The sequence below is a fragment of the Ciconia boyciana genome, chromosome 1 (assembly GCF_034638445.1).
Source record: "Ciconia boyciana chromosome 1, ASM3463844v1, whole genome shotgun sequence".
NCBI classification, from domain to species: domain Eukaryota; kingdom Metazoa; phylum Chordata; class Aves; order Ciconiiformes; family Ciconiidae; genus Ciconia; species Ciconia boyciana.
The window spans coordinates 192,895,412-192,922,609 of NC_132934.1; the positions used below are offsets into that span (position 1 = coordinate 192,895,412).

At 38.3% G+C, this 27,198-nt stretch overlaps 1 protein-coding gene across 3 annotated transcripts; it reads left to right on the plus strand.

Annotated features, from left to right (window-relative positions):
• Positions 1-64: 64 nt before the first annotated feature.
• On the plus strand, positions 65-22,817 carry ALG5 (ALG5 dolichyl-phosphate beta-glucosyltransferase). Of its 3 annotated transcripts, XM_072850351.1 has the most exons (10): positions 65-246; positions 1,227-1,398; positions 2,692-2,738; positions 3,441-3,509; positions 4,774-4,866; positions 6,438-6,551; positions 7,888-7,947; positions 10,416-10,567; positions 20,241-20,326; positions 21,552-22,817. In XM_072850351.1, the coding sequence occupies exons 1-10, from the start codon at positions 175-177 to the stop codon at positions 21,662-21,664; spliced, it is 978 nt and encodes a 325-aa protein (XP_072706452.1). In that variant the 5' UTR covers positions 65-174; the 3' UTR covers positions 21,665-22,817. The 3 variants fall into 3 exon arrangements, with proteins under 3 accessions (XP_072706452.1, XP_072706454.1, XP_072706453.1); XM_072850353.1 differs by lacking the exons at positions 20,241-20,326; positions 21,552-22,817 and adding an exon at positions 12,856-14,118; XM_072850352.1 differs by lacking the exon at positions 65-246 and having other exon boundaries at positions 1,256-1,396.
• The last annotated feature ends 4,381 nt before the right edge of the window (positions 22,818-27,198 follow it).

The window sequence follows — 27,198 nt, forward strand, 5'->3', positions numbered from 1 at the left end:
CGGCGGCGCTGGCGGGCTCCTGCCGCCGGGGGGCGGCCGCGGCTTCCAGCGCCGCTCGCCGGGCGGAGCGGCCCCTCTTGGCGGCGGGCGCTGAGGTGCTCGCTTCCGCGTCGCTGTCGCTGCGCTATAGGGCGCCGCCCGCCCCGCGCCGCTGCCCTCCGCCGGCTGCGGGCTATGGCGCTCCCGCTGCCCCTGCCCGAAGTCGTGGCGGTGCTGGCAGCCCTGGCCGCCCTCCTCCTTGTCCTGGTGAGAGCCGCGCCGCGGTCACCGTGGGCCCGGAGGGCCTCCAGGGCGGGGGCGGTACGTGGGGCCGCTCTGTCCCCATCCCCGACCCCGCTGTGTGGGGCAGGGGCGCTGCCCGGCCCTGGGCCTGCCGAGGGAGGTTTGGCGGCCTGCAGCGGGCCCTGGGACCCGGCCGCGGAAGCGGCAGGGCTGGCCCGGGCTGGCCGGCAGCGCGGGTCGCACATGGCTCCGTTTCTGCAGCAGCTGCTGGGGCTGTGTTTGTGCGTGGTTTTATGCGGGGAATGTGTTTTTGCAAGGCGTGGGGTGAAACGCCTTGCAAATGAGGTGAAAATGGAGCATTTCATCTGTATAGTACGTCTTGTAAAATATCCTGGTAACGTGCTTTCACGGTAACCGCTTGGGAGTCCTGTGTGTTTCTGAGTGACTGAAATACCATGCAAGTTTGAGAAGTTTGACACCTGGAAAGTGAAAATCTGGTGCCCATCAACAGTACCATGTATATGGTGATCCCAAGTAAAAGTACTCCAAAAGCCAAGTTTTACAGATATATTTTACCCATGCATAGAAATGATCAGAGCCTCAGTTTTGCAAGCACATATGGCTGACTGTTCATGTATAGTGCCATTGGTTTCAGTGGCTCTGTACAGCATCAAAGGCAGCAGCAGCTTGTGTGGTAGAGATTACTTGGGGAAGGGGCACTGGGGCTTGGACCACAAGTTTGGAGGCTTCTACATGCTTTGCAGTTGAAAGCAGCAACAAGCCAATGATGCTGACAGTGGTCAGAGTAGGTGAAATGGAGTAATCAAGTGGCATGGGAAGGTTTTGGTCCTGTGTGATTTGGTCAGTAGATGAAGTACTGCACCGTTGATGCACCTCATTACTGAAATATAGTTGGTTGTCCCTTGTAGCACATTCAACAGCTAGGTAAACCTTTAATAGAATGCTCAATTATTTTTCTCATTTCTTTTTCTTTTTCATGACAGATTTGTATGATTGCTCATGTAACTGCCAGAAAAATGCCAACCTTTCACCGACATGAAGAAGAGAAATTCTTTGTAAATGCTGAAGGCAGGAAAAAATCTGTACCAAGTATACATGATCCCCCTACAAGGGAACTCTCTGTTGTTGTGCCTTCATACAATGAGGAAGATCGGTGTAAGATTTTTCTTGCTTTGAGAAAAAGAAGAAAATCTATCTGTTGTTACTCTAATAATGCAGAGGTCAGTTTATGTTAGCAGTAGATTCTGGCAGACCAGATTACGGATCTGATTTTGGACACAGTTTCCAGAAAACAGTCCAAGTACATTGAATTTCAAAATTAAGACACTGTGTAACTTGATTTCTGCTGCTAAAAATAGCATGGGCAGTTGTAAGAATCCTCTTTATTTTAATGAAGTCCAGCAGAATGGCTGCTCATTGCCCCTGTAAATGCTTTAAGGCAAGAAATAGCAAAAGACTTAAAATTGATTTGAGAGCATCGCACTCTCTAAACAACAGCAGCAGCTTCAGACAAGCAGAAAAAAGGATGATCTCATGGGTTTCTGTTTGACTTGGCCATATATATGAGTACGTGATACTAAAAAGGGAAGGCTTTCAGATGCAATAGAAATAATCAAGCTCTAAAGCTGTACTTGGGGTTGACATGGTAGCACACGTTGTCATTCCTTTTCTTGGTGAGTGAAAATACTGAGCTGTTTGGGATTCCATTAAGAGAGATGTTGACAAATACAGTGTATCTGGACACAAGGTAGGCCTGGCCCTTTCTCAAGTCCAGTGCATTCCTCAGTCCTGGTTCTCATCCACCTGTTTTCAGTAAGCAAGGTGTTAATATGCTTCATGTGATTTTTGTTTAGTTGTCCATCTCTCTGGAGATAGAATAATCACCTGAGGTGTGTTCAGGAATTAACATATACTGCAAAGACAACCATAACATTGAATGTCTTTCTAACCTGCAGATAAATCAGCTGCAAAAGGAGTGCCTGTTTTTTGGCTGAAGCATCATGGCCAGCAGCCTTAGTAAAAGAAGGCATGTTACTGACTAGTGTTAGGAATTTCTCTTGTTGCCTTTTCTGTCAGCTTTCTTAAATAGATAAAGTCAGTGCTGGTTTGCAGGGTCAGTCATGGAAAATGATTATTTTTTTTCCTTTAATATTGTGTAGCAAATTGTGTATTTCAAAATGGAAAGTTGGTTCTTATCTTCAGAATAAATGTTTTTATGCTGTCTCACATGTGTGATTTTCTTCAGTGTTCTTTTTGCATTCAGAAAGGACAGGACTTAGAGTTGCAGGTGCTAAGCTTGTTTACTGAAGGTAGTGTTGTATGAAAGAGGCAATTTGCTCAGCTTTGCTTTGTGGTTGTTTTCAGCTTGCTTGTGCAGGTGCTTTTTGGTGCTTTTGGTGCTTTGCCTGTTACAATCTACTAACCTGACCTCCTCCACCTTTTCTCTAGTACCTCTTATGATGGATGAAGCTTTGGATTATCTAGAAAAAAGACAGGTATTTTCGTTTTGCGTTCAAAATTCATTATTCTTCTATGTATTATGTATAATAAGTCAGTGATCTATTAACTTTGTTATTTTGGTGTACATTAAAACAGTATTACTTAGCCACTTAGAAGTAACACTTCTGTCTCTTATCATTTATTTTTAGATTGAATGCTGGAAGGTATTTTTAAATTAAGTAAAAATTTAATATACTACTGTATGATGAAAACTCTTTGGATGCATGATATCTCTCCAAGACAGAGATTAAGGATTAACCATACATTGAGCTTTCTAAACTTAATCCTGGTTTGTTCCAACAAGTTTCTTAAGCATCTATTCTTCATTAGGATTTGTTCTCTGGGTAAGAAGCCCATTGTGAAGGTTTGTGGGTTTTGTTTTGTTTAGGTTTTCTTAACAGTGATGTTCTTCTGAGCTTTCATCTTTTACAACTAAATTGATACAACTAAATTGATTTTTCAGTTCTAGATGGTAGCTGAGGAAAACTATGACAAGCCGATGTAATGGAACACACATCAAATATGGCAAAATTATTTAATTATGCCATCTTAACAAATCTAGTACATCATACTGGTGTCTGTTAGCAACTGTGAATGAGTTAAAAACTGCTAGGGAGAAAAGAATGCTGATGTTTAAAAGACCTACTACCTACTTAAGAAATTGGATGAAATGCATTATTTCTGTTTTTATTTTCAAGAAACAAGACCCTTCATTCACTTATGAAGTAATAGTGGTTGATGATGGTAGTAAAGATCAAACTACAAAGGTAAGAAAAAGAAGTGTCTTACCAAGTAATCAGAGGTATGGATTTTTGTACTGCATTTGTGGAATATAACAATGATTTGCATTTATATTTTGGTACTTGAAGTAGTTGACAATTAAAATTCACGTTTCTGAATACTTTCTGTCATTGTCCTGTATGTGTTGTGGATGTCACATACACACATGCATACACATATAATTCTTTTGCAAATACTGGTATTCTTGATTGGTAGCTGTGACAGGCATTTTCCTGCAGCTGATATTCTAAAATTTCTAATCTTAACTTCAAGAAATTTCTTACAAAATATTCTACATGTGCATAATGATGTGAATATGAACTTGAGGAAGCTAAAAAGCCTTTTAAAATAGCTGATTTATACTGCGATTGACAGAACAGCTGACATTGTATATCTCTTTCCCACACCCTTCATGGCATTGTTCATTTAAAAATCCCCGTGCTAGTAGTAGTATTTTGAAAATAGTTCTGCATTCTTCTGCTTTGACTTTGACGTATGTCACTGGAAAGGAAGGCTGTCCAACTTGAGGGGTTTTTTACTACTGTTTGGAAGATGTTTGAGTTAGCTACTAAAATGAATGCTGCTTTTTCATTTACTTCCCTTAAGCTTGTCCAAGAAGGATGGTTCGTATATATTTTTTGACTGCTTTGCATTCCTTCTAGCACAATTTCTAACTGAGCACGCTATGGCCGTGTACCTCTGGACTTACAAGGACTTGACACAACCTTTAGAAAAAAATTAGAGGCGAAAACTCATGCTTTCTCTTGAAACAAAACGTACAACGTGGAACAAAATTTGCATATCCCTGCAGTGTGAATGGGATTTTAGATCACTGAATTTTTGTTTAAAACCACAGATAGCAACAAGACAAGTGAGAAATAGGTAGCAGTAGTAGAAAATTATTTTTTCTTTGATTAACTATTGGTGTTGGTATAAAAGGCCTGTAATAGTATGACATAAATTATATTAGTATTGAGTTTTTTGGACTTGGGTGAATGGGGTTTAGAATTGCTCAGGGGAATATCCTGTTCTTATTGAACATTACTAGCTTCTTCAGTCTTCTTGTGTTGACTGTGAACTGGTTTTTATTTTCCCAAACAGACTCCAGCAAACACTGGCAATGTATTTGTGCTGACTGAAGTGGTTGTAGCTCTGTGCTATTATTTTTTTTTTTAAAAAAGGGTGAGCAAATGTAAACTTCTACCTTGATTCCTGTTTTTGTTTTATGCTGGTTTTTTGTGTGTCTATCAGGTTGCAATGAAGTACTGCAAGAAATATGGAAGCGACAAAGTGCGAGTGCTTTCTTTGGTAAAAAATCGAGGGAAAGGAGGAGCAGTCAGGATGGTAATTGATACTTTCATCTCCTTCTCTGTCTGAACTATTTGTGCCCAAATATGCAGAAGATAGAGCTGTGCTGATTGACATTTTGAATTCAATACATTAACAACACGATTATCAGAAAACTGAATACAGGTTCTATAAATTAAGGCAAAAACTCTTTTCAAAATAAGTTTATTTTAGATCTTGGAGACAGTATTTTCTTGCCAGGAAGATCAATAACAAAGAATTTTTTTATATGAGAATTCAAAAGAAAAAAAAGTTAGATTTGAATTTCGTGTTCCTGTTAGTTCCACTTAGAAATAGGCTTGCGCTTAAAAACAACCAAACAAACAAAAAAAAAGCCTTTACAGATTAAAGTGAAGCTTTTGTAGAGAAAATACAGCTAAATTTGCAAACATTGCTTTCCAGCTCATAGTTGTGGTTTTAAAAATGGCTAATGAACAAACACTCTCATCCAGCAAAGTTTCTGTTTACTGAAGTCCACTGCTATCACCCACACTCGATAGTAGAACCAGCACAATTTATGCTTTCACATACTAATTTTCACATAGCTATTATCACAAAATCATCATGTTCTAAAAATAAAATAGCTGTTACACATTTAGAAGCAACATTTTTTCCTAAGATGAAAGACACCTTACTTTTATGAAAAAGGGTGGTATCGTTTATGGGTTATCAGTGACTGTCTTTATGTGTATTTTAAGCTCTATCTTTAATATGTCAATTTATTATTTTTTTAATGAAACATGAGTAACTATAGCAAATGGAGAGTACGTTAAATTAGAACATATGGAGCTTTTGTAAGGGACATAATTTTGAAGTTATTCCAAGAGAAGGAGAACGATTCTCTGTGTGATATATTTTTGCACTGCAGAGTGTAGAGTGGATGTATTTAGTACTACTTCCTTGACAGGTATTCCCAAATTCCCTTGGTTATGACAGTACTTCTGACAAACCCACAGCTAATTGTTTTCCTGTCTAGACCCCTTCAAAAATTGTCAGATATCTGACCAAGAATATGGCAAAACAAGCTGCGAGTCGTGCATCACAAATGTTTTGCAGTGATAACTGTGACGTAAGACTTACTTCTCAAAACTAATTTAAAATTACCTCTTGAGTTCTCTTGAAACAGTGTTAGGAAAAAATAGCACTGCATCCTCCTTTCCATAGCTCAAATGACAAAGAAAAGCTTTCCAGTGCAGTGGCAGCTGCTAATCACTGCTTCTTTGTGCTTCGCTCTGTAGCTGACTGTAGCAACTTGTTGTCTCTCGGGATTTTGGTTTGTAAAGCTTTTAGTTTGCAAGCTTCTCTGGAGAAGGATTGTTAACCTTTTGTGTTCATGCATTGTCTGTTGCTGTGGGACACTACTCAGTGTGTGAAGTCCCTAGATGTTATTACAATATAAATTGATAAGTTGTTGTTAGTAGCAGAATATTAAGACTCACCTATTGTGTTGAATCTTTGAGATACCACTGTTCTAGTTACTACATTAGGGTTTTGCAGTGTCTTGCAGCTAGTTTAAGACAAATACTGATTTCAAAGGTGTTGATTTTTATTGACTATTTTGATTGCAGGGTGTCTTTAGTTCTCGGGGGAAAAAAATTCTTATGGCTGATGCAGATGGAGCTACAAAATTTGCAGATATTGAAAAAGTAGAAGAAGGTCTAAAAAATCTTCAGCCATGGCCTGTAAGTATAAATTCTGATTATTTTAGTTTAATACACATGCGTACAGATTGATTTTTATAATTCTCTTCAACTTGAGTTTTTTGAGATCTGGTTGAAGATCTAGGTGTAAGTCGGAAGACCTAGGTGTATGCTTAGAAGCTGCAAGAATGGGCTGTTAGAAGGTAGGTTCCACAGAGTTCCTACCTCCTCTGCATTCACTGTGCCTATTTCAATGCAGTACATAATGTTCTATTTACCATTCTTTCTTTGAAGTTGTTCTACTCTGTATAAATACCATGTGTTGCCTACTCAGTTAAAAAATGATTTTTTCTTTGTTACCCATTTTGTATTTTCTTTTTATCTGATGTCATCCTATATACCTTTAAGGATGCATATTAATTTCACCCTATTTTATAGAGGTTCTCTTTTCTCAGAGTGGTTAGTTTAATGACAGTATTTTGAAGAACTTTTATTGTAAATAAAAATTCAAAAACCTGTGGAACAAGAGCTCCTCCCTGCATAGTCATTCTCTGTTGGGTGCTTGACTTGAAAGAACTGAGGTTTATTTTCATTAACCTAGTGCTTAAATGCAGAACAGTGAGGTACTTGTAGCTAGTTTCCCAAAGTGCCAGAAGCAATGTGCAGCCTTCCAGCGGGAGCTGTGACGGATGCGCCTGCGTGAAGTGTCGCAGTCTACGAGTGCAGGACCACAAGTGTGGGAGCTGCCGTGCAGCGGTGTTTCCCTGGTGCTCTGCACTACCAAGGCAGCAGCAGCTGCTGGTTCTCCAGCATGAGTCCCACACTCTCAAATATAGTAGATTTGAGAGATTTCATGTGAGACGTAGTAGCATGAGAATAATTTTAAACCTTTTGTTTTGATCACGTCTTTTGATTTAATTTGAGATTATATTTTTGGCTGATACCATGGCATTTTATTTGTTTAAAGGTACATCAGTGCAACAAGTACTTTCTTCTGTTATCCCTTCCACAGTGCAATATTTAGGGAAAACATACTTTATAACATTAAGTGCCCAGGAATGCTGAATGCTTATCTGTGCTGTTTAACACATTTACTGTATGCATACCTCAGAGGAACAATGTAAGCTAAACCAGACCTTAATAAATTGCAGCAATTTGTATGCACCGTATGCAAAATGTAATAAACTTTAGATGATCTGTTAATTGTAGAAAAGACTGATTTCAGCCTCAGAATCCAGCAGTAGAAACAGTGTAGCTACAGGAAGCAGAAAAGTATACTGCTTTGAAGTTTTTTATTATACAGTTCTCAGCACAAGATTCCACTGATTCAGAAAATGTTAGTTTAAGTAATAACTCTTTAATTTGTATTCCTGTGCAGAACCAGATGGCTATTTCCTGTGGTTCTAGAGCTCATCTGGAGAAGGACTCAATAGCAAAGGTTTGTTTCCATTTCCTGCTGTGTACTAATACTCAAATACCTCCATTATTTGATTCCGCTCTACAGATTTTACAACTAAATAATCAATATTTGTAAAAGAATGAAAGCTAAAAAATAAGAAAAGCTTTTCATAAGTGTAGCATGTGCTCCATCATATGCAAAGGATGTGTTCTAGATTTCAGACACTTTGAACTGGTGTCAGTTGGTGTTCTAATTTATGGATTTAATTTTCCTAGTTGAGAACATCTTACAAGCAGAGCTTCTAATCCCTGACAGAATTGGTAGCTAGTAACCAGTACTGGTTACTGGAGTGGAAGGCAACTGATGACTGCATTTTTATTTATTCCCTTCCAGTGCAAGAGCTTGATCTGCAGATCTTGAAACGTGTTTAAAATGAGTTAGGGATAATTAGCAGCAAACCGTTTGAAGAGTATCTTAATTTGTGGAAAAATACTGTAATTTTTCTGTATTACTCATAGTAAAATTTTTCAGTTTTGAACACACAGACAGTACTGTTCTGTGTGTGGCTCTTGTGGAATAAACAGTGATGCATAAGCGCACAGTCTTATCTTGCATCTGGTTTTCTGATGTCTTGGCAGACAGTAGTTGACAAAGCACAGGCATGGAACTTGTATTGCAACAGACGCATTGCTGGACTAATTGTTGCAGCATCATTGGATGTGCTCATCATGTTGAATGTTCTGAAGAGTAAGCTTTGTTTATACTGATGTTTAATACTTGAAATGATTCTAAAATATATACACAACTAAAATAGTTACAAAAGTTCAAAAGAAGTTACACTGGTAATGTTCAGCCCCTGGTAGATCTTTAATTGTTTTCTCCTGGTTTATCAGATACTATTGGAGTGGCTCACTGGAAAGAATTCTTGTAAATACTGCTGTGTGTATGTTAGCATCCTCACAAAAAAAACAAATCCAAAACCTTCATCATTATCAGAAATTAGGATAGATCTTTGACATGGTACTTGCATGCTTGTAGTACAGAATATACCGTTTGCAGTTATTTGTTATCTGTGCAGCCAGTGTATCCTGGAAATGTTGCTACTACATGGAGACCATGTAGCTGATAAATTTGAGCCCAGAAAAAATGCTTCATTGTGTGATCAGATACTGAATATAGATAAACTTTCTTGAGTGCCTTCATATTTCTTTTCATCTTTGAAGGTCTTGCTACATGAAGGAGAGGAATTGGAACAGGACTTTATATTTTAATGTGAAAGTACAATTTCTAGGATGTGTCCATCCTTTGCTTCCTGTTTCTCCCCATATTTCTGACTTTTTGATAAAGGAATCACCAACTGGTTAGGTAGTACTGCTCTGTTTGAAATATGTAGCCCTTTTCGTCACCCAGCTGTCCCTAAACTGGAAAGGAAAGACTGCCTTTACCACATTGGGAAGAGACTGTTGTGTAGTGCAATAGGTATAAAAAAATTGCAGAACGATCCTTGAGAAGTTGGAATTTCTCTCTGGGCTTAGTGGCATCTAAAACAGTAGAATGAAGCTGTGAGAAGCAGCCATATGGGATTTATTATTAAGACCAGAATTTCCCTGTTAAATTCAGTCTCAAGACATTAAGAATTCTGTTCTGCCCCCAGAATTGTTAATGTACTTTAATGAATCCCTAGTATGACATGCATAAAAGTCCTGGGAGTGATGAACGTAACCCATGAACTCCTCTTTGTGAAGTCAGTACACAGTTTCACTGGCTGACTGTCATACAGCCTCTTAGAGCTTCCTTTTTGGGACTAGTAGCCTTGTGTTCTTGGTAACACAGTGGTTCACCTTCACCAAAAGAGCCAAAGAATCCACACCAGATCCACCATTAACCTAGGGCTAGAGCACTTTTCTGAGAGGCACAAGCTATTAATTTGAATTTCCTTAAGCCAAAGGCTATTACATAATAAGCTGAGCATCTTCTAATATTTCAAGTTAGGTTTGAAATCATTAGCCTTAAAGGTATCTCTTATCACCCAGAGATGCTTGCCAGTTAAATTGTTGGCTTCTAAAGATTTTGCATGGTATTTGGCTTGCAGTCTTAGATACAATCACCTAAATTGAGCTTAAGACTGGCAGTGAGTTCAGAAGCTGTTTGTGGATCAGAGTTCTAGTTGTTCAGGAGCTGTCTTGAAGGTTCCTGCTACACTTAATAAAGCATTATCCAGAATGAAAAGCTGCTCTGAATTAGGGAAAGCAGAAAAAAGAACTTGGACTTCTCATATCCTAGGCCAGCGTCCTGACACTTGACTGGCAAGTCTTTCCTTTTCAGCTGTAATTTTGTTTCACTGTAACAATTGAAAAGTTCTGGTTTTATTCCGGTGCAAAACAAAAACAGTTTACAAACTTTGAAAGCTATCATGAAACAGGATTATTGTCCTGTAAGCCAGCCTGTTCAAACACTTCACTCATCGCTGAAATGAAACTGTCTAACTTCTTGCCTTCTGTCCACAGCGCTCTTACTTTCGAACTCTTCTTATGTATGGGTTCCACTTCCTTGTATGGTTTCTCTGCGTCAAAGAGATTAGGGACACACAGTGCGGATTTAAACTTTTAACCAGAGAAGCTGCCTCGCGGACCTTCTCAACTCTTCATATAGAACGCTGGTAAATTATTTCTTTTGTTGTTGTTGTTTTCTAATTGAACATGGTTTTGACAAAGCAATTTCAATATTGCAGCTACTATGAAGCATGTGATGTCTGTGTATAAATCCTAGCTGCCCAGTTTAACCAATTATAGTTCTACTTGCTTGGCAATTTAGATTCCTTGTTATGCAAAAATATCCTGTTATTCGCTAGGAATTCTATCTTATTATTAAGATATACGTTAGGAAATAGTTGAGTATTTAATTTTATTATTTCTACTCGTGATGATAGGGAGAAGGGGAACAGATGGGCTTACTAAGTTTTAATTTTAAGAGAGCATCCAGCATAAACTGCAAGAAGGATTTTAAGACTACATTGCTGAGATTTTGAGCGGCAACAATTGACTCCTTGACTCCTTGCAAGTCCATTTTACTTTGGCATGTGGTATAGAAAGAGTTGTGTAATACTGAGAAGTAGGACATTTCGGTCTTGCCTTGTCAGAGCAACTGGTAATTAATTAGGGAAGCAAACAAAAAGAAAATCCCAAGAACTCTTCTCTTCCCTCTTCACCTCTAAAATAAATCCCAAACAAACAATTTTTGATTGTGTTGTAATCCACTCCCTATTTCTGAGAGTCCTCTCTCCTTTTACAGATATGAGCCATGCAAGCAGAGTAAAAAATGAAGAGAAGCTCTTATTATGATATGGAAAGTTAAGAGTTATTAATCCTATTCAAAATTTTTATCAGTCTATTTTTATGCATTACAGCCTCACAATTCAGTGCTGCTTAACCAAAACATTTTACCTAAAATCCGTATCTGATGTTTGTAATCACTGAAGGCGCAAAGTCAAAGGAAATACCTACTCTTAACTTATTTTCTTGCTAGAATATTTCATGAGAGAGCTACTGATAGATCTTATTGATGTAAGACAGTAGAAAATGATGCATAGTCTTTGAATTACTTTAGAGCTCTCTTTCATTATGATTTAGCTAGAACAGTTCCCTTATGAGAGTGATAGTCATGACTGCTGCTATGGGACTGAAACACTTTTTCTGCACAAATACTGTAATTTCCTACACTACAATTATTGCTGAAAAGGGTGGTGACAGTCCCCAGGCTTAATTAAGTGTAATCAAATCTTTCAAACTGTTGTCTTCATCCAAGAAAATCTCTCACGGGCTACTGCTTGCTTACAGGGAACAGGATTACTGAACAATGTTCTCATACGAAAATGTGTGTAATCCCGCAGTCCTAGTCAATTCTAGTACATCTAGTTTTAGGTTGAGCTTTGGCAGTGATAGTTGAGCTATATTGCTCCTCCAGAATGGAGTTGCAAAGGTAGTGTTTGGGTGCACAAATCTGACACAGAACATGGAGCTTCTGTTCAATTGAATCTGTAATTGTGAGCAGTCAGTGTTCACAAAATCACTTTCCTAGCTGAGTGGTTTGCTTATTGCCCTAACGAAAACTACAGCTGAACCAGAAACATGATTTCTGCTGCTACTTCCAAAACCAAACTTGATCTATAGAGTTCTGTAAATTTCATATACAGGAATTTTCTAAATACATGGTTAAACATGTATGCATAGCCCAGAAGTGCACATCTCAAAATTATCCTATTTAACTTCATTCCCTAAATGAAGGGCTTCAAGAAGACATACTGAAATAAATGAATGAGGATAATCAGTTTAATATGTAAAAATGCAATCTTCAATCTTATTCTGTTGTAAACAGAAGATTTTTAATATAATTGTACTTATTGGGTGGACATATTATGTGAAGTGTTCAGGTTTTTATTAAAAAAAAATCTCAACAAGCTTTCTCCTGCTACTCAGATTCTCTAGCAACAAAGGAACGAAAGAATAAAAATAATTGTGCTGTGCACTGTCATCTGTACCCCATTATCCAGGAATAGAGGCAGTGAAAAAGGGATATTGCTAACTTATTTTATAATAATTATATTGCTGGTGTGGAAGACACCGGATCTTCAGGTCTTGGTATGTTAATTCATTGTGCTTATATGTGCTGCTATAAAATTAGCCTTCTAGTCTTGCTCTTTTATTTACAGTAATCCATAAACTAATCCCCTAAGTGTTTTCCTATTTGTGTGAAATTTACTGGTTAGTGATGAAGAATGTTGTTTTGTTAGTCAAAAAAAGAATAACTCAAATTATTCCAATAAACAGCTCTTCAGCTACTTCCAAGTCACAACTTTGCCTAAAACAACAATAGGGGGTTTTTATTTTGTTTAATTTTCTGCCAAAACAGGAAATATATTGTCTGCTTTTATCCTCATCTGTCCTTCAGGCCATCCCTGTACTTCCCGGCCTTTATTTTCATACTTACTGGCTAATTTCAATTAAATCTGACAGAAGAGTAGAGATGTCAAGATGGAAAGCTTTGGCAAGTTTTGTGGCAACTGAAACCCCAGTAGAGGAGAGAAACTCAGATTATTGCCGCTGCTGAAGAAAAAACTACAGTATGGACTCAAAAGTTGCTTATCAACAGCTTCATAGATAGCCATTCAGCTTGTGTAACTGGAAGCTAACGTTTCAGTGCACAAAACAGAGTACTGTCCCTTTCCCAGTTAATATTCATAAGATCTGGAAAGAAAACTGGGAGATGGGCATGTGGGGAAAGTGGGTATATTAAAGGAGACGGTAGTTGTAAGTGAAATGTCTGTGGTGTACAGACAGTTGGGATAATTGCAGTAGGAAATGATACAGGGACATCAAACATTAATCCCATAGAACCACATATTGGATTGCTTTGTATGTGGTAATGTAAGAATCTGAAATAGCCCAATAATGGAAAGTTCTTATTTTAAACAAAACTAGCCCCTGATATCTTTCCATTGCATAGCATGTGTGTAAAAAGGAAAATAAAAACTGTTTAGACGTTGTGCCATGGAGGTTTTGTACATGTCATGAGAATGAAGATGTAAGAGGAAGAAATAGTAGTCAGTATTATATTTCTGCTGACTTGGAACAACGGTGAGGCCCTAACTGACTCACAGAACAACTTACTCATACTGAGACCATCAGCAGGGGGTGGCAGAGAAACCACTATCTTGATATTGGACAAAAGGCTCTGAAATCTGGGTTTATTACCACCTCTGCATCACTGCATTGGGGCTATTTGACATCTGAAGAAATTATTTGATTCTTTTTGAATCTTAAAATCCCATTAGTGAAGTGCAGCTCTGTTAGGTATTAAAAGAAGAATTCAGTTCAGTGTGGTCAGTGCTCAGATATTCTGGTAATAATGGAGGAGAGTGCTGGGGAACATTCAACAAACAAGCAGCATTTAATAGGATAAAAGCCGTCTGAGAGCCAGCACCCTAGTCATTGAGTCTGTCGAGGGCTCCCCTGCTACTGAACCAGAATGTGTGGGGAGCTGTTGAAGAGAATGAACAAGATTTGGATTCTGCAGAAGCCTCATCTGTCCTGTCTGCTCAAGTTTTGTCAGTCTCAGATTTTTTGATGTACTACAGTGTTAAGTGAATTCTTATGTGAGGACATAATAAATGTTTAGACTAAACATTAATAAATAACATATTTACTCATGATGTTAATATAAAATGACTATAAAACTGGCTACGTAATGATTCCTGCCCTGAACTGTTAAAGCTTACTGCTTTGTTAGCGTATAAATACACACACACAATGGACAGGATTTGCTTCATCGCACCTAGAGTGCATCTCCTTGTCATCTAGCCTCCCTTCTTAGACCAATAGAAGGGACAATTTTAGAGTATAATTCATTTCATCCTAATATAGGCCCCTAAAATATGCGAGATGAAGTGCAGCCAACAGATGCCTGTTTCCTGCCCTCGACTATAAAGGGACTGGACAATTTGTGCAGGAGGAGTTCTCTCTACTGTACGTGACTGAAGTTCAGCAGGGTAAATTCGATTCATAGCGTAGTAATATGTAGGAAAAAACGTGTCAGGTTGCTGGTGCCTCAACTGCATCAAAAGGATAAACTATTCAGTAAATCCTGAAAGTAGTGAGTTAGAAGAAAAACTGCTGAAGCAATTTGGTATCAAAGGCAGCTCAGTTTCTGGGCTGTATAGGCAGTGCCAGTTGTTTCTGTAGACAAAAAGCCCAGGGAATTCTTCCCTTCTGATAAAGAAATCCAGTAGTGCCTTTGTATACAAGAGAGCACCAGTGCTGAATTAGCACTGGGCAGTAGGAGACTGCCCTGAAGTGCTGGATATTGTCAATACTGCTCCAAAATGCAGAGCAATACATACTCAAGAAATAATACAGGTTTTATTTCTATGTGTCTCAGCAGACTGATAACATACCTCAGTCCAAGAGCAAGTGTTAGGAGCACAGTCTCCTTTTTGGAAGCTGAACATCTTACACTCTGGTAATAGATATGTCAGTGTAAACAGCATAGCTATCCTGCTGCTAGGTTGGACAGGCTGAAAGATTTCAAAGTTTCTGTACTTAAATAGCCATCAGAGACACCAAAAATAAGTGCATATGGTGTTTTCAGTGTTTCACCAGCACTACCAATAAAATGGAGTCTTGCATTTCCATATTCACCTTTCATATGAAAAAGAAAGGGAGAACATCAAGATCTTCCTTTATATGATCTCATGTGCATCTTAGACAGTTTCAATATTAGTTTAATCATTAGGAAATAACCCAGTATCAGCTGCATTAAGAATGCAAAACTAATTGCTTAGACCTTGACTTTTTTCTGCTTTCTTCACACTCTTTCTATTCCAATGGACATTGAATTGAATATCACCTCTTTAATGTTAAAAATACTAGAAAACAGACCACAGTTTTCTTCTTGCTGTGCTGAATTTGATTTATAGATGCTTATACTTATGAAATCTTAAAAGCAAACTGAAATATACAAGGAAAAATACTGTTTTATCATTATGGTGATAAGGATCATGTAATACTTTTTAAAGAGAGACCAAGATATTTCCTAGAATATTTTGTTAAGCTAACCCTAAAGTTTAGAAAGCATTTGAAAATTATTAGATACTGGAAACTGTTTGTATATTTGATACTAAGAAATAATGCTTACATCCTAAACTAGCTTTTTTGTGTGAGTGTTCTTGTTGACTTTTTTGTTTGACTGTCCTTTGGAGAGCTGGCTGTGTATATACAAGTACAAACCAAACATTCTTGAAATTTACTTTCTAAATAGCAAAGTTTTGACATTAGTTTGAAATGAGAGCAACCTTTTGAACAGAGAGCATATGCTTTGCGTTTTAGGTTCTGAATCTGATTACACCACTAATCTATTTTTCAGAAATGGATGAAGCACATTTTTTAAATTAAAACTTAAAAGAAAATTAAAAGAAATATTTTAAAAACATAACAGAGACAGTTGGAATTACTCACTTTCAGGCTCCAAAAAAAGCTCTAGTTCTGCATCTACAGTCTTGACCTGAGAAATGTGACTGGTTATGTTAAATTTTAATGCACAGGAGGAAAACTGGAAAATTAAATGGTCTCAGTGTCGGAATTTTCCTATCCTAAATTTGGTCATTGATTTCTTCTGACTACAAAAAAAAAATCATAAATTTTCTTCCAGCCAGAAAATGTCTTTCCTTACCTACGAGAACTAGACATAGCAGCGGATACTGTCCTACCTGGAATATTGATAAAATGAGGGGAAATTCAAAACATAGTTCTAGTCCTGGTTTGATTGACGTACTTTTGTAAAGTGGCAATTTATAACAATATTGCACAAGTCAGCAGATCACTGATTAGATCAAATTGTTGCTATTACTTTTGTCTATAAAAATTGCCTTGTGCACTGAACAAGCCATGCTGTTTCACATTTAAAACTCAAAAGCTCAGTATAAAAAAAAATTGTTTGTTTCTCCAGTTTGTCACTAATCTCTAAATGTGAGTCTCTATATAAAAATTACAGAAAAACAAGCATTCGTATTGCTACAGGGATTTTTTTTCCACTTCCTTGGCATTGTAGACCACCATGAGCAGTGGAATGAATTGGTTTTTCCTGGTTTTGTGCATGACAAGTAGAATTGTTTATTAATGTCTAATCAATGCAAAAATATTTTGCTGTTATAACTGTGTCTGTTTTGTCTTGTAAAAAGTCCTGCTCCTGGCAGACGTGTGGACTTTCAAAAGCCCCAGTACAGGTAGAGCAGTACTGACAGTCTAACCCTCTTGACATCCTATTTCATTCTTAGACCCCTTTGACCATTGAAAGTTTTCTCTGCCCATTAAGAGTTTGCTGGAACAAGAGTTATCTTGGGTGTAGAAAAGTCCTAAATTTCAGTTAAAACAGTGTAACTGAAGGCCTAATTTTGATATTTGAAACACTTAATATTGGACCAGCAAAAAAATAAGAGTCCTAGTGCTATTTTAAAATACAGAATAATTTTTCAGGATAGATACTTTATAAGCTGAAGCATTTTAAGGGTTCAGTTTAAAAGGATTGAATTCAATTAAACAGCTACCAACTTGGTGTTCAACTGAATTTTAGCCAGCATTATCTTAAATTGTAACTTAACCAAAAGTACTCCTTAGCGTAAACACAACCACATGGAGAAGTTTTCCTCTTTCTGTATTTTATACTTCATGTTTGTGTTAATTAACACATAATGGAGCCACTATTAGAAATAGATGGTGAAGTTGTTTGCACCATATATTTTTGGGTGTCTAACTTTGGGTGCTTAGATTGGAGCCTGAATTCATTCAGGCTGGAGCCAAACTTAGGTATTCTGAGCTGTGTCCCCCCTCCCCAGAGGCACTTACTTTCACCCTCTGCAGCAGGATCCAGTGAAGTACATGGTGTGAATAATTCCCTGTTATTTCTAAGAGTGGGGAATTTCACATGTTAACTAGTCACAAATGGCTTCATGTCAAAACACCCTTATAGCACTCACCAACTCATCCACTGGTGTTGCTTTGATCTCCTCTAGGGTAGGCCCCAGCTAACATACCCACACTTAAATCCTGGCTGTGGAAACTTCTGTATCATTCTTCTGTACCATCTGAATCAGGTGATCTGCAGTATGGATGTAATACTATCAGTGTATTGAATACACTGCAATCTCTATTCCCCGTTTCATTTTTCTAGTATGCGTATGAGGCGTACTGAAAGGTGGTGAGGAACAGGAGAAGAAAAAAGGTATACTATGGAAGTCATTCTCCTTTCAGCTTTGAATAGAGTTTTTTTAAATTTCAGGATATGTTCACTGTTACACAAATGGCAACCACAGGTAATAATATTAGTGTTCAACCTGATTAATTCCTGTGCTTTTAATCTTTTACTTTGAGTGCTGTAGTTCAGCAGACTATTTAATGTTGTTGTACTGTGATGTATATGCTGACATTCCAGTAATCAGTTGTCCATAGGAATTGTTGGAAATAACTATTAGTTCACTAGGCTAATACTTTATGTAGTAATGTTTTTAGAGCAGCTCATATAGTATAATTCATCAGACAATTATTCTGTGTCTCTTAAGATTTTTAGTTTGTTAAGTAGTAAATATTACAAAATTATATTTAGTCTTAATATACATGACTCATAAACATTCAAAGGTGAATACATGGGGGTTTTGGCTTACAAATGTAAAATGTCAGCAAAAAAATAAATAATACAACTTCAGTAGAAGAGACCATGGCATAATTAATAAAATAATATTCAACCCTCATTTAAAGAAAACAGTGAAATGGCAAGGCTGCTTGGAGCAGATTCAGTTCACTGAGGTAAAAAAAAAACATTTATTCCTGTCACTTTTTTGGTGACAATTAAGAGGCCTGTGTCCTAATCAAAATCAGATTTACAAAGTGGTTCTAAATTCTCTGCACACAATAACTGTAGTCTCTGTAGATAACCTCTGTTTAAACATGCCTTTGCATGTTTTAATGCTGTCCAGAGTGCTATCAGTAGCTCTCCTGTAACGTACACGTACAGTGCGAGTTCAGGTTGATGCATGTTTGGTAATGATTTCACCAGAAGCCAGCGTGCTGTGGTGTGCTTCAATGGGAACCTACATATACGTGTCATACATAAGCGCACATTTAAAAGTGGACTTCTGTTGTTGCATTCATTAATAGTTTTGCAGAAATGCACTGCACTGCTTAAAAGGAGAGGATGGCTTGAAGTAGAAGGAAATAACATCTGAACTTGGCTAGCAATCGGTCTTTTTGCCTGCTCTCGATCACTTGTCTTTCCCTTTCTACCCTTTCTGTAGTGTTAAATGGGATTACCAATGACTTCAATTCAAGCAACCCTTGAAGCATGAACGAATAATGTTATTTTTTTTATTGCATACATTTTCTCCAGTGGCAAAATATATTTTTTCATTTCAAAAGAAAATTGTCTTGGACTTAGCAATGAGAATTTAAGGAGATTCTAAATTTATGAAGTTATTGAGAGAAAATGTGGACTAGTATTGAATTGTACATGGCTGCCTCACAGCTGCATTTTCAAAACCTATATAAGCTGGTTTGGAACATCTGTTCCACTGACTTCAAACTGGAAACCTTACCAACAGCTTGGCTAAAACGTTTCCAGTTCCTTAACCCTCAAGGTATGGTTCCCTGGGAAAAAAAACTCTGTGTTTGAATATGTATTGAATCTAGTAGAAATCAGATGTGGATGGCCATTGACATTTTTTTCCAATACAGACTAGTATTTTTAAAAAGCTTTTTATTGGGGGAGGAGAGGAAGGGAGGCTGTTTAGCTTAAATTCCAATTACTAGAACTCATTTAAGGAACAAGAACTCCCCTACTGGCATTTGAAGACTACAAAGAGGGAAAACAAAAGACCCAGCAATCAATAAATCTAAGATATTTAACCAAAATCACCAGAATCTTCATAATTGTGATTTGCATTCACCCTTGTCGATAGTAGCTATTGGTAGTTTCATATGCTGATTTCTGCATGAGCGTTACAGGCTCTAGTTGCCAAAACACTTTTCTAATATCAAAAACCTCAGTGTCTCAGATCCAGAAGGCCCACTTGAGCATGCAGTTGCAACAATGAAACACAGAAACGATTTTCTGTGCAGAGAACTGAGAGAATTAAAGCGTACTTTGGACAGACTGGGCAGGGAGGAGCAGCTGACTTAGAGTGGAATCACTTCCCCAGTTCATTTTGCTGCACAACTTGCAAACAATTGTGCCAGCAAAAAAGACAGGTCTCGAGGGTTTTTGTGTTGTGCATAAAATGGTCACCAGGTAAAGTACAACTGTTGTTCAGGTTCTGTTATGCACAGTAACATAAATCATTTCTCACTTCTGTGCTGCTGCCTTTATTCTTGACTTAGAAAGTACAGGGAGAGACCATCAGATTAGCGTAAAGCCGCAGCAGGTAGTTGTCCCCTTTGATGAAACTACTAGAGATGTAGATTGCCACTGCACGTTTGACTGGTCTTTAAAAATGTTTAAATCATGATTGTGGGAGAATGAAAAGTGAGCAGTGGTCTCAACACAGCGTGACCTGTACCTTCAAAAACAGGGTGCAGTGAAGTATTGTTGTCTGTATATTGGTTATGTTCTGAGCTGTTCAGTCAGGGAAATTAATTTCCCTTTCACATGCATCTGACCTGTAGAGCATTGGTATCAACTTCATAACTGAACACCAACCTCCTTAAATCAGGCTAGGAATTTAAGTAACAGTGTCACCATCTTTCTTTTGGAAATAAGTGTGACTGTATTTGCTATTTCCTGTTCTTCTTCAGGGCATTTGATGTGGAACTTCTTTATATAGCTCAGCGCTTGAGAATACCTATAGCAGAAGTTGCTGTCAACTGGACTGAAATTGAAGGTAGGGAAATTGTTTATATTCTTGTAAGATTCCTTATGTGTCAATCCAGAATAAAATATCCGAGGGTCTTCCCATATTTTACCCAGTTTCGATAACGCACAGCCTTCTTTCCATACAAATTTTGAATTTCATGTCCTTGCCAGCCTTCTGCCATGGCATGGTACAGGAAGAGTAGGTGAAGGGGTAGCAAGGGGGAGAAACTCTTCACTCCCACTGGAGGCAAACGTAGGTAGTTATACTGCTAGGACAAAGAACTACTTTGGCACATCCTCTTGCTGTAATATGTTAATAAAAATATTGCAGTTGTAAAACACTGTGCAGGAAGTCTGACCAACGTTGTTCATTGATTCAACTCCATTTCGCTGTGTCTTGCTTTCCAAAACTCTCAGTCCACCTATTAAAGCCTCCTGTAGGGCACCCTCTCTTAAGATGTGTTGTTCTTTCAGATGCATAGGGAGGTCTCTGTTACTGGGTTACTGGAAAGTATAGCTCCATACATATTTCTTCATAGCAAAGCCAGCTTAAGAGGTACTGCTTGCTTCTGCTCACTTCCTCCCTCCCATCAAATGCAGTTCCTTGTTTTTTTCCCTTTCATGTTTTTTTATTTTTTTAATCTGAATCTCTTCTCCTCAACACAACCCCTGAACAACAGAAAGTATAATGAACTGCAGTGGTGATGAAGAGTGCAAGTAGAGAACATCCTAAGCCAGCTTTTCTAGTAAAGAAATGTTTTCTTTCAGTGCAGTTCCACATGTATATTGCACCTAACACAAATGTTAGCAGAGGCGGAAGAGGGCTTGGTTTCATAGTGTGGGTTCCTTACCTTGACCAAAGATTGGCACGTTCATATTATTGCTGTAAGACAATGCGGTAGTCCTCTTCTCCAAAGTTTCTAAGAAATCGTTTTCTTAATTATTGGTGTTAAGGTTCCTATTTACTTGAACAAGCCTTGTAGCAGAGAAGACTATGCATCTTGTGACATACATGGAATTACTGTGCTGCTTTTAAACTGGAATCTCCCACCTATAGTATAATGTATGGAAAGGTACGGAAATTACTGTAAAGCAATAACTTTTGCAACATAAATTTTTACTAATGTTAAGGTCTAGGTTGTGAGGCTGAATGTGCTCAGAATGCAGACGTTCATGACTACTTAAATGTGTGTCTTGCCAATGCTCGTTTTTTCTAACAACATCCTTCTGATTTTCTTCTTCATTAATCATAGGTTCTAAGTTAGTTCCCTTTTGGAGCTGGCTGCAGATGGGCAGGGATCTTCTTTTTATACGACTGCGATATATGACTGGTGCCTGGCAGCTTGAAACAAGAAAATGTAATTAGGTTATTTACATTTTCCAAATATATTATTAAACTTAATGGAACATGAGAACAGTTTCAATCAAGTGAAGTGGTGATGAAAGCTGAGGTAATTCTTCATTGCTCCTGTTGTATGTTTCATTTTTGCAGCACGTATATGTTTTATAAGATTGTCAGCAGGGAATTTGTACAATGTTTTGAAAAGAGAAAGCATTTCCAAAAAGATTTTCTTATCTGGTAATCAGGTTTTTATTTTATTAAATAGTAGCTTTAACGTGTCTTATAAATTCACTCAAATAAATATATCTGCTTTTGTCTCATCATACCTTTGGAATTTCCTTATACATATTGAAAAGAGGCACTCCATTCTACATTGTGCAATATTGTGTTGTGAATAACCACAACCGTTTGTTTCTGTAGTATCTGGAAATATATGGCCATATTGCAACTTGGAATTATCAATCATGGTTCACGCTGATGCATGTTTAGATTCAATGTTATGGGAAACATTAATGGGTTTTACTGAGTTACAACAGTAACATTCATAAGGCTGTTCTAAGAACTTTCAGTAGTCTCTTGACATTCCAAATGTTTTTCTCTGAAGCTGAAGTAGTTTGTCTGAGATCAAACTGCAGATCATCTCCAGATTGTAGAAGATCCAAGAGAAAACACATTTCTTTTTAAAATGTTGTCTTTTATAAATATGTTTTGTTCATATGTACTAATTAATACTGCATGTAGGAGTCCTTGGCGTCTACAAATCTGTAGTGAAATGGCTATGGAAAGCTAATTCAGAGCATACAAAAATGAGACCCAATGTACATTGGAGGCCTGTGCATTAGCAATGCCAATTTGAAGTTCTCATGCTTCAAATGAGATCAGAGAGGAGGAAGGGGTCTTGAGTCTTAGTAATGTCATACTCTGTTACAGTACACAAGTTTCAGTAATGCTTTCAAAACAGTTGTGGATTGCCAACAAACTAAGCCAATCTTTCTTTCGGAAACATGTACAAATTTGCACAGATTTAAAGAATGAATGGTATATGGTTGTACTTTCACATATGATTTCACTGGTGATTTTTCTTATTTCTTCTGCAATATTGAGTTGAGTTTTGCTCCTGTTAGGGTTACCTCAGTTTTCTATAAATTGAAGTGTTGGAATAAATTCTCAAAAAGTATCTTCAGTTTGCTTTCACAGGCTTTATTCTCTTGCCTATTCCACATACATCTCTCTTACTTCTGCAGAATCAATCACATGACTCCTTGTTGCCATTGCTAGAATAAAATACCAGCTTCTCAGTTTTTGTAAAGTGAATTTCCCTGACCAAACCTGGACAATGATAGCTCTGCCTATAATTAATTAAAGTTGCCAACCAGTTCTCAAAAGCAGATTCCTAAAATTTTCCTCTTACCTTAAAATTGAGCTTATTTGAAATTTTAACCAAAATAGTTCACCTTTTTCAAATGATGAGGCTTAGGTCATGCATTATTTTCTGCCTGGTAAGTAAACATCTGGTGACATCTTCTTTAAAAAAATTCTGCTTTTGAATTGGATGCCAAAGCTTGGAAGGGGGGTGCTAAATTTATAATTTAAAAAAAAAATTTTCAAAACTTTTCAGATAAACTCTCCAGTAACTCTCTCCTTATTGAGCAGTCTCCTTTAGCAACTGTGCATATGTCAGTCCAACAAAATACTTGATATCTTCCACCTCAGAGATGCAGGAGTAAGGCTAGATTTACTATCTTTGAGCTTTGTGGGGTTGGATGCTAGAACTTGTTGGCAGGGAGTTCTCCTATGCTTTCAGTGGATTTGAGCCATGGATAAAGGTCGCTACACGTCTTCGTAGTCCAGAGTCTGCTCTCTGGCTCTGAGGTTGATAGACATGGCACTGGTCACATCTGTATGCCTACATCTCCCTTCTCAGCTGCCTTTCAAAGCAGGCTTGCTACATCTAAACTATCTGTTGGAGGTAGTCCTTGACCTGCACTGACTGCCACACTGTGCCCAAAAATATTTTGGGAGCAGGGATAGGCAGCTGTGGGACACCTGGCACGGTGTAGTTTACTTGTATAGGTGTAGCCTGATACATGCCGTTGCAGTGGGGATAAAAGCTGAACTGGGATGAAAAAACAAAAGGAGTAAACTGGGACAGAAGGAGAATGGGGAGAAACAGAAAAGAGACTTGATCTGGGACTGAGATTGAAATCCGGAGAGTGAAATGGAAGATGGAAAGTACCGAGACTGCATGAGGAATGGGGGTGGAACAGCAATGGACTCGGGAAAAAGGCTGCAACAAGGGAATGGGGAAGGAGACAAATCAGTTAAGGATGGAAAAAAGGAAATGTTGCTAATGAGGGAAGGGGAAGCTGAAGGGGCTCACTAAGCCAAGTTCGCCACAAGAATAGGGTTAGGACAGAAATTGTCTAAAACAAGTTGGGACTGAGGATATAGTGATATTCAGAGTGTGGGCTGGAACCCAGGACCCCTTTTTCAGTGTTTCTCAGTCGTTATTTAATCTCTACAAAATCCTTTGGCAAATCATACCTCATCTTCTTTCTGTGCTGGTCCATAAAGAGGGTAACTGGCTACCAGTATCATTTATTCTTCCAGCCCTGGTCACTGCAATCTGCAGTAGATCTACAGGCTCCAATTCTGAAACGCATGAAGGAGCAATGGGATCTTTCACAAAGATGTGGGAAATTATACAAACCAAGTTTCAGTGAAAGCTCACTTTTCAGAGTTAGAAAGCTAGGTATAAAGAAGACAGGAAATACAAGTAGCTTTTCTAACTCGTTCCCACATTGTGTATATGTGCTATGAGAGGAGATACTTGCTTGTGTAAGGACTACTTTTCCTAAAAGACCTATTTTTAGTGCATGGGGCTGATTCAGGAATCAGTGAGTTGTATGGCAAAGGCACCTTGATTGATTGGTCTTCTGTTTAGAAAATGCAAATTTGGATAGACTATAAATGAAACAAAGGATTAAAGAGAGGCAATATATTCTCCTTCATCAGATAAAGTTACAATAAGACAGGCATATGGTTCTTTTCCCTCTTGCCCAAATGGTCAACACATTCAAAGAGGGTGTTAGAGGTACAGATTCAGTTCCTCTACTGTTTAAGCCCACATCCAAGCCCACATCTTAAGAAATGGTGAAAGAATTCCAAAACCCTTCTGCAAATCACTTCAAAGGGATATTTGGACAGTTCAGTGATGCAGATAGGGCATTATCCCTATCTTTCAGCAGATCAGAGTTAAAAAAATTGAGTTCCAAGTCTGCCATAGTGTGTTCTGGGGTTGAAGCATTATCGGTTGCTTTTCTCAGAACTGTTTTTCTTTGTGTGGAATAATCTCAGGTCCGGAACGGTTACCTGCACTTGTTGAACCCACTGCTTCAAGCTTTCTCTGAAGCAGAGACAGCAAAGGAGACTTACTTTAGCTGAGAAGGATGGTTGGCTTTGCCTTCTGTCACTAATGTAGTGATCAGAAGTCTTCTGGGTAGCATACTCAACTCCTTGTATTTGCAGATTATGAAATACAAGACACACAGGCTGTCACAGGAGACCAGGACTCCACCAGCTACATGCTCTAACAGAAGGTTAGACTCATACTTGGTTTTAGGTTTTTGCTCACAGTCAGTTATCAGCATTCCTCTAAATTTGTGTTGGGCAGGTACATGTAAACATCACACTCTTGAAGCAAAGGTGCACCTGCTTTGTGGATCCCAACCAGGAGCAAATAAAAGATTAGCAAAAAGTGGCTTTTCACTGTCAAACCTGAAGTGCATAGGAGCCTGCCATAGTGAACTTTAGTACACCTGAGAAACTTCAAAAGATTTTAAAGTCCATGGCTTTTGCACGTCTTCAGGTCAGACCACAGCAGAGCGAAGATTTTGAACATTGACAAATTTCAGGTTTTGGTCAGAGGTCTTAAGTCCACTTGTGTCTTTGAGCCCTATACGAATACGTAGGCCAACATTAACTTAATCCAAATATTTACTGAATGCAGAGAAAAGGAAGCACAATGACAAGTATGCACTGAAAACTATTAAGCAAATGTGAAGGATAATCAGGTATTTTGAAAAGCAGCTATGCAATGGCTATGAATTATTTAAATAAGAGATGACCACATGGCAGATGATACCCCAAATTACAGCATTAATTACACAAGCAGCAGTCTCTGACATCAGAACATTTTACATTAACCTGAACCATATATAGAAATGTCAGAGGCAGAGTGATGGGAAACATAACTCATTTAGAATTGCCAGAAATCAGATCCTTTAAAAGTTAAGAACACATCTAATAGAAATCTGTAGCTGACAGATCAGAGATGCCCTGTCTTTATATGAAATATATATCCTAACAGCCATTCACATCCTGATCTTCCCCAAGCTTTTACCTTAAGAGGAAGAGTTAGCTGTTCTTGTTAAATCCATAAATTTGTAGCTACTTACTAGTTACTCCGTTTACTTTATTTCCAAGTTTATTTAATTTATTACCATTATTTTTCTGTGTAGCTATCTGAACCAATGGGAAGTTTGCAATCATGTATCTTGATTTTCCCATGAAGATCACATCAGGTGACAGAGGTTTTGGACCAGACCCAATATGTGACTTCAGAAGTTAAGCATCAGGTTCCCAGGAGCCTATATTTAAGGTTATTGGAATCCAGAATCCTGAACAAGGCACCTTGTACCTGCGTGAAATACTACACGTCCCCGACCAACCTGCTGGCTTTAGTCAGAGCTCTCTAACATCAGCCTGTTCAGCATGCGGGGAGATCTGTGCCTGCTCATTGCACAGCCCAGAACCCTTTTCTTAGGGTAGGAATGAGTAGAAGCCTTTCAGAAAACAGGTCTAAGCTTTCCCTTAGCAGAGCAGGAGCCTGCTTACTAGTCTACCGATTCAAATCTGTATCTAAGAAACGGGAGACCAAGAGTAGATTCCTCCGTTGGAGGGAGATCAAACCCGTATGTCCCATGGGGTGTTCTCTAACTGCTTTCTATTTAAGCTGCTCCACTGTGCACTGATGTGCATAAAACCCAATAGTGAAACATGACTCTGCCTCATTTATCATGGTACTTACCTGAGGGTGAGGAAGACCTGGGTTCCAGCCCTTCTCTTTGGGATATTTACTGTCTGTTTACTATATATTTACTATACTTACTTACGATATCAGGTGATAGATTTCTTGAGAGCACTACTCTCCTCTCTGTTCCTTCAGGCCCAACATATCTCAACTGTTGCACAGTGATCCCAGAATCAGTGGAAGATTCTCCTAGGTACCATTTCAGAAGCAGCTGTGCTGGTTTAATTGCACAAAGCCGTAAAGAGGAGTATTCCTGCTCCCTTTACACCTGTTCTGGGGCTGCTTGGAGTCTCCCTCAAGCCAGTTCAGCTCCCTAGAATGGCAGGATGCCATCTTCCACTTGTTTGGCTTTTTTTCCTTTCTTTTCTTCTGAGATAGTTTTCTGCCATTTCAGTGATTTAAAATGATTCACTGAGTGTTCCAGCAGGCACAGGGTGCAGCAGCAAAAGGAGGACTTCCCCTTTTG

What these genes read in the sequence shown, in the direction of transcription:
- ALG5 (XM_072850351.1), top strand. Translation starts at nt 175, where the DNA reads ATGGCGCTCCCGCTGCCCCTGCCCGAAGTCGTGGCGGTGCTGGCAGCC. An exon ending in ATACAATGAGGAAGATCGGT is followed by an intron (nt 1,399 to 2,691) that starts GTAAGATTTTTC and finishes CCTTTTCTCTAG; the next exon opens with TACCTCTTATGATGGATGAA. An exon ending in CAACTGGACTGAAATTGAAG is followed by an intron (nt 20,327 to 21,551) that starts GTAGGGAAATTG and finishes CATTAATCATAG; the next exon opens with GTTCTAAGTTAGTTCCCTTT.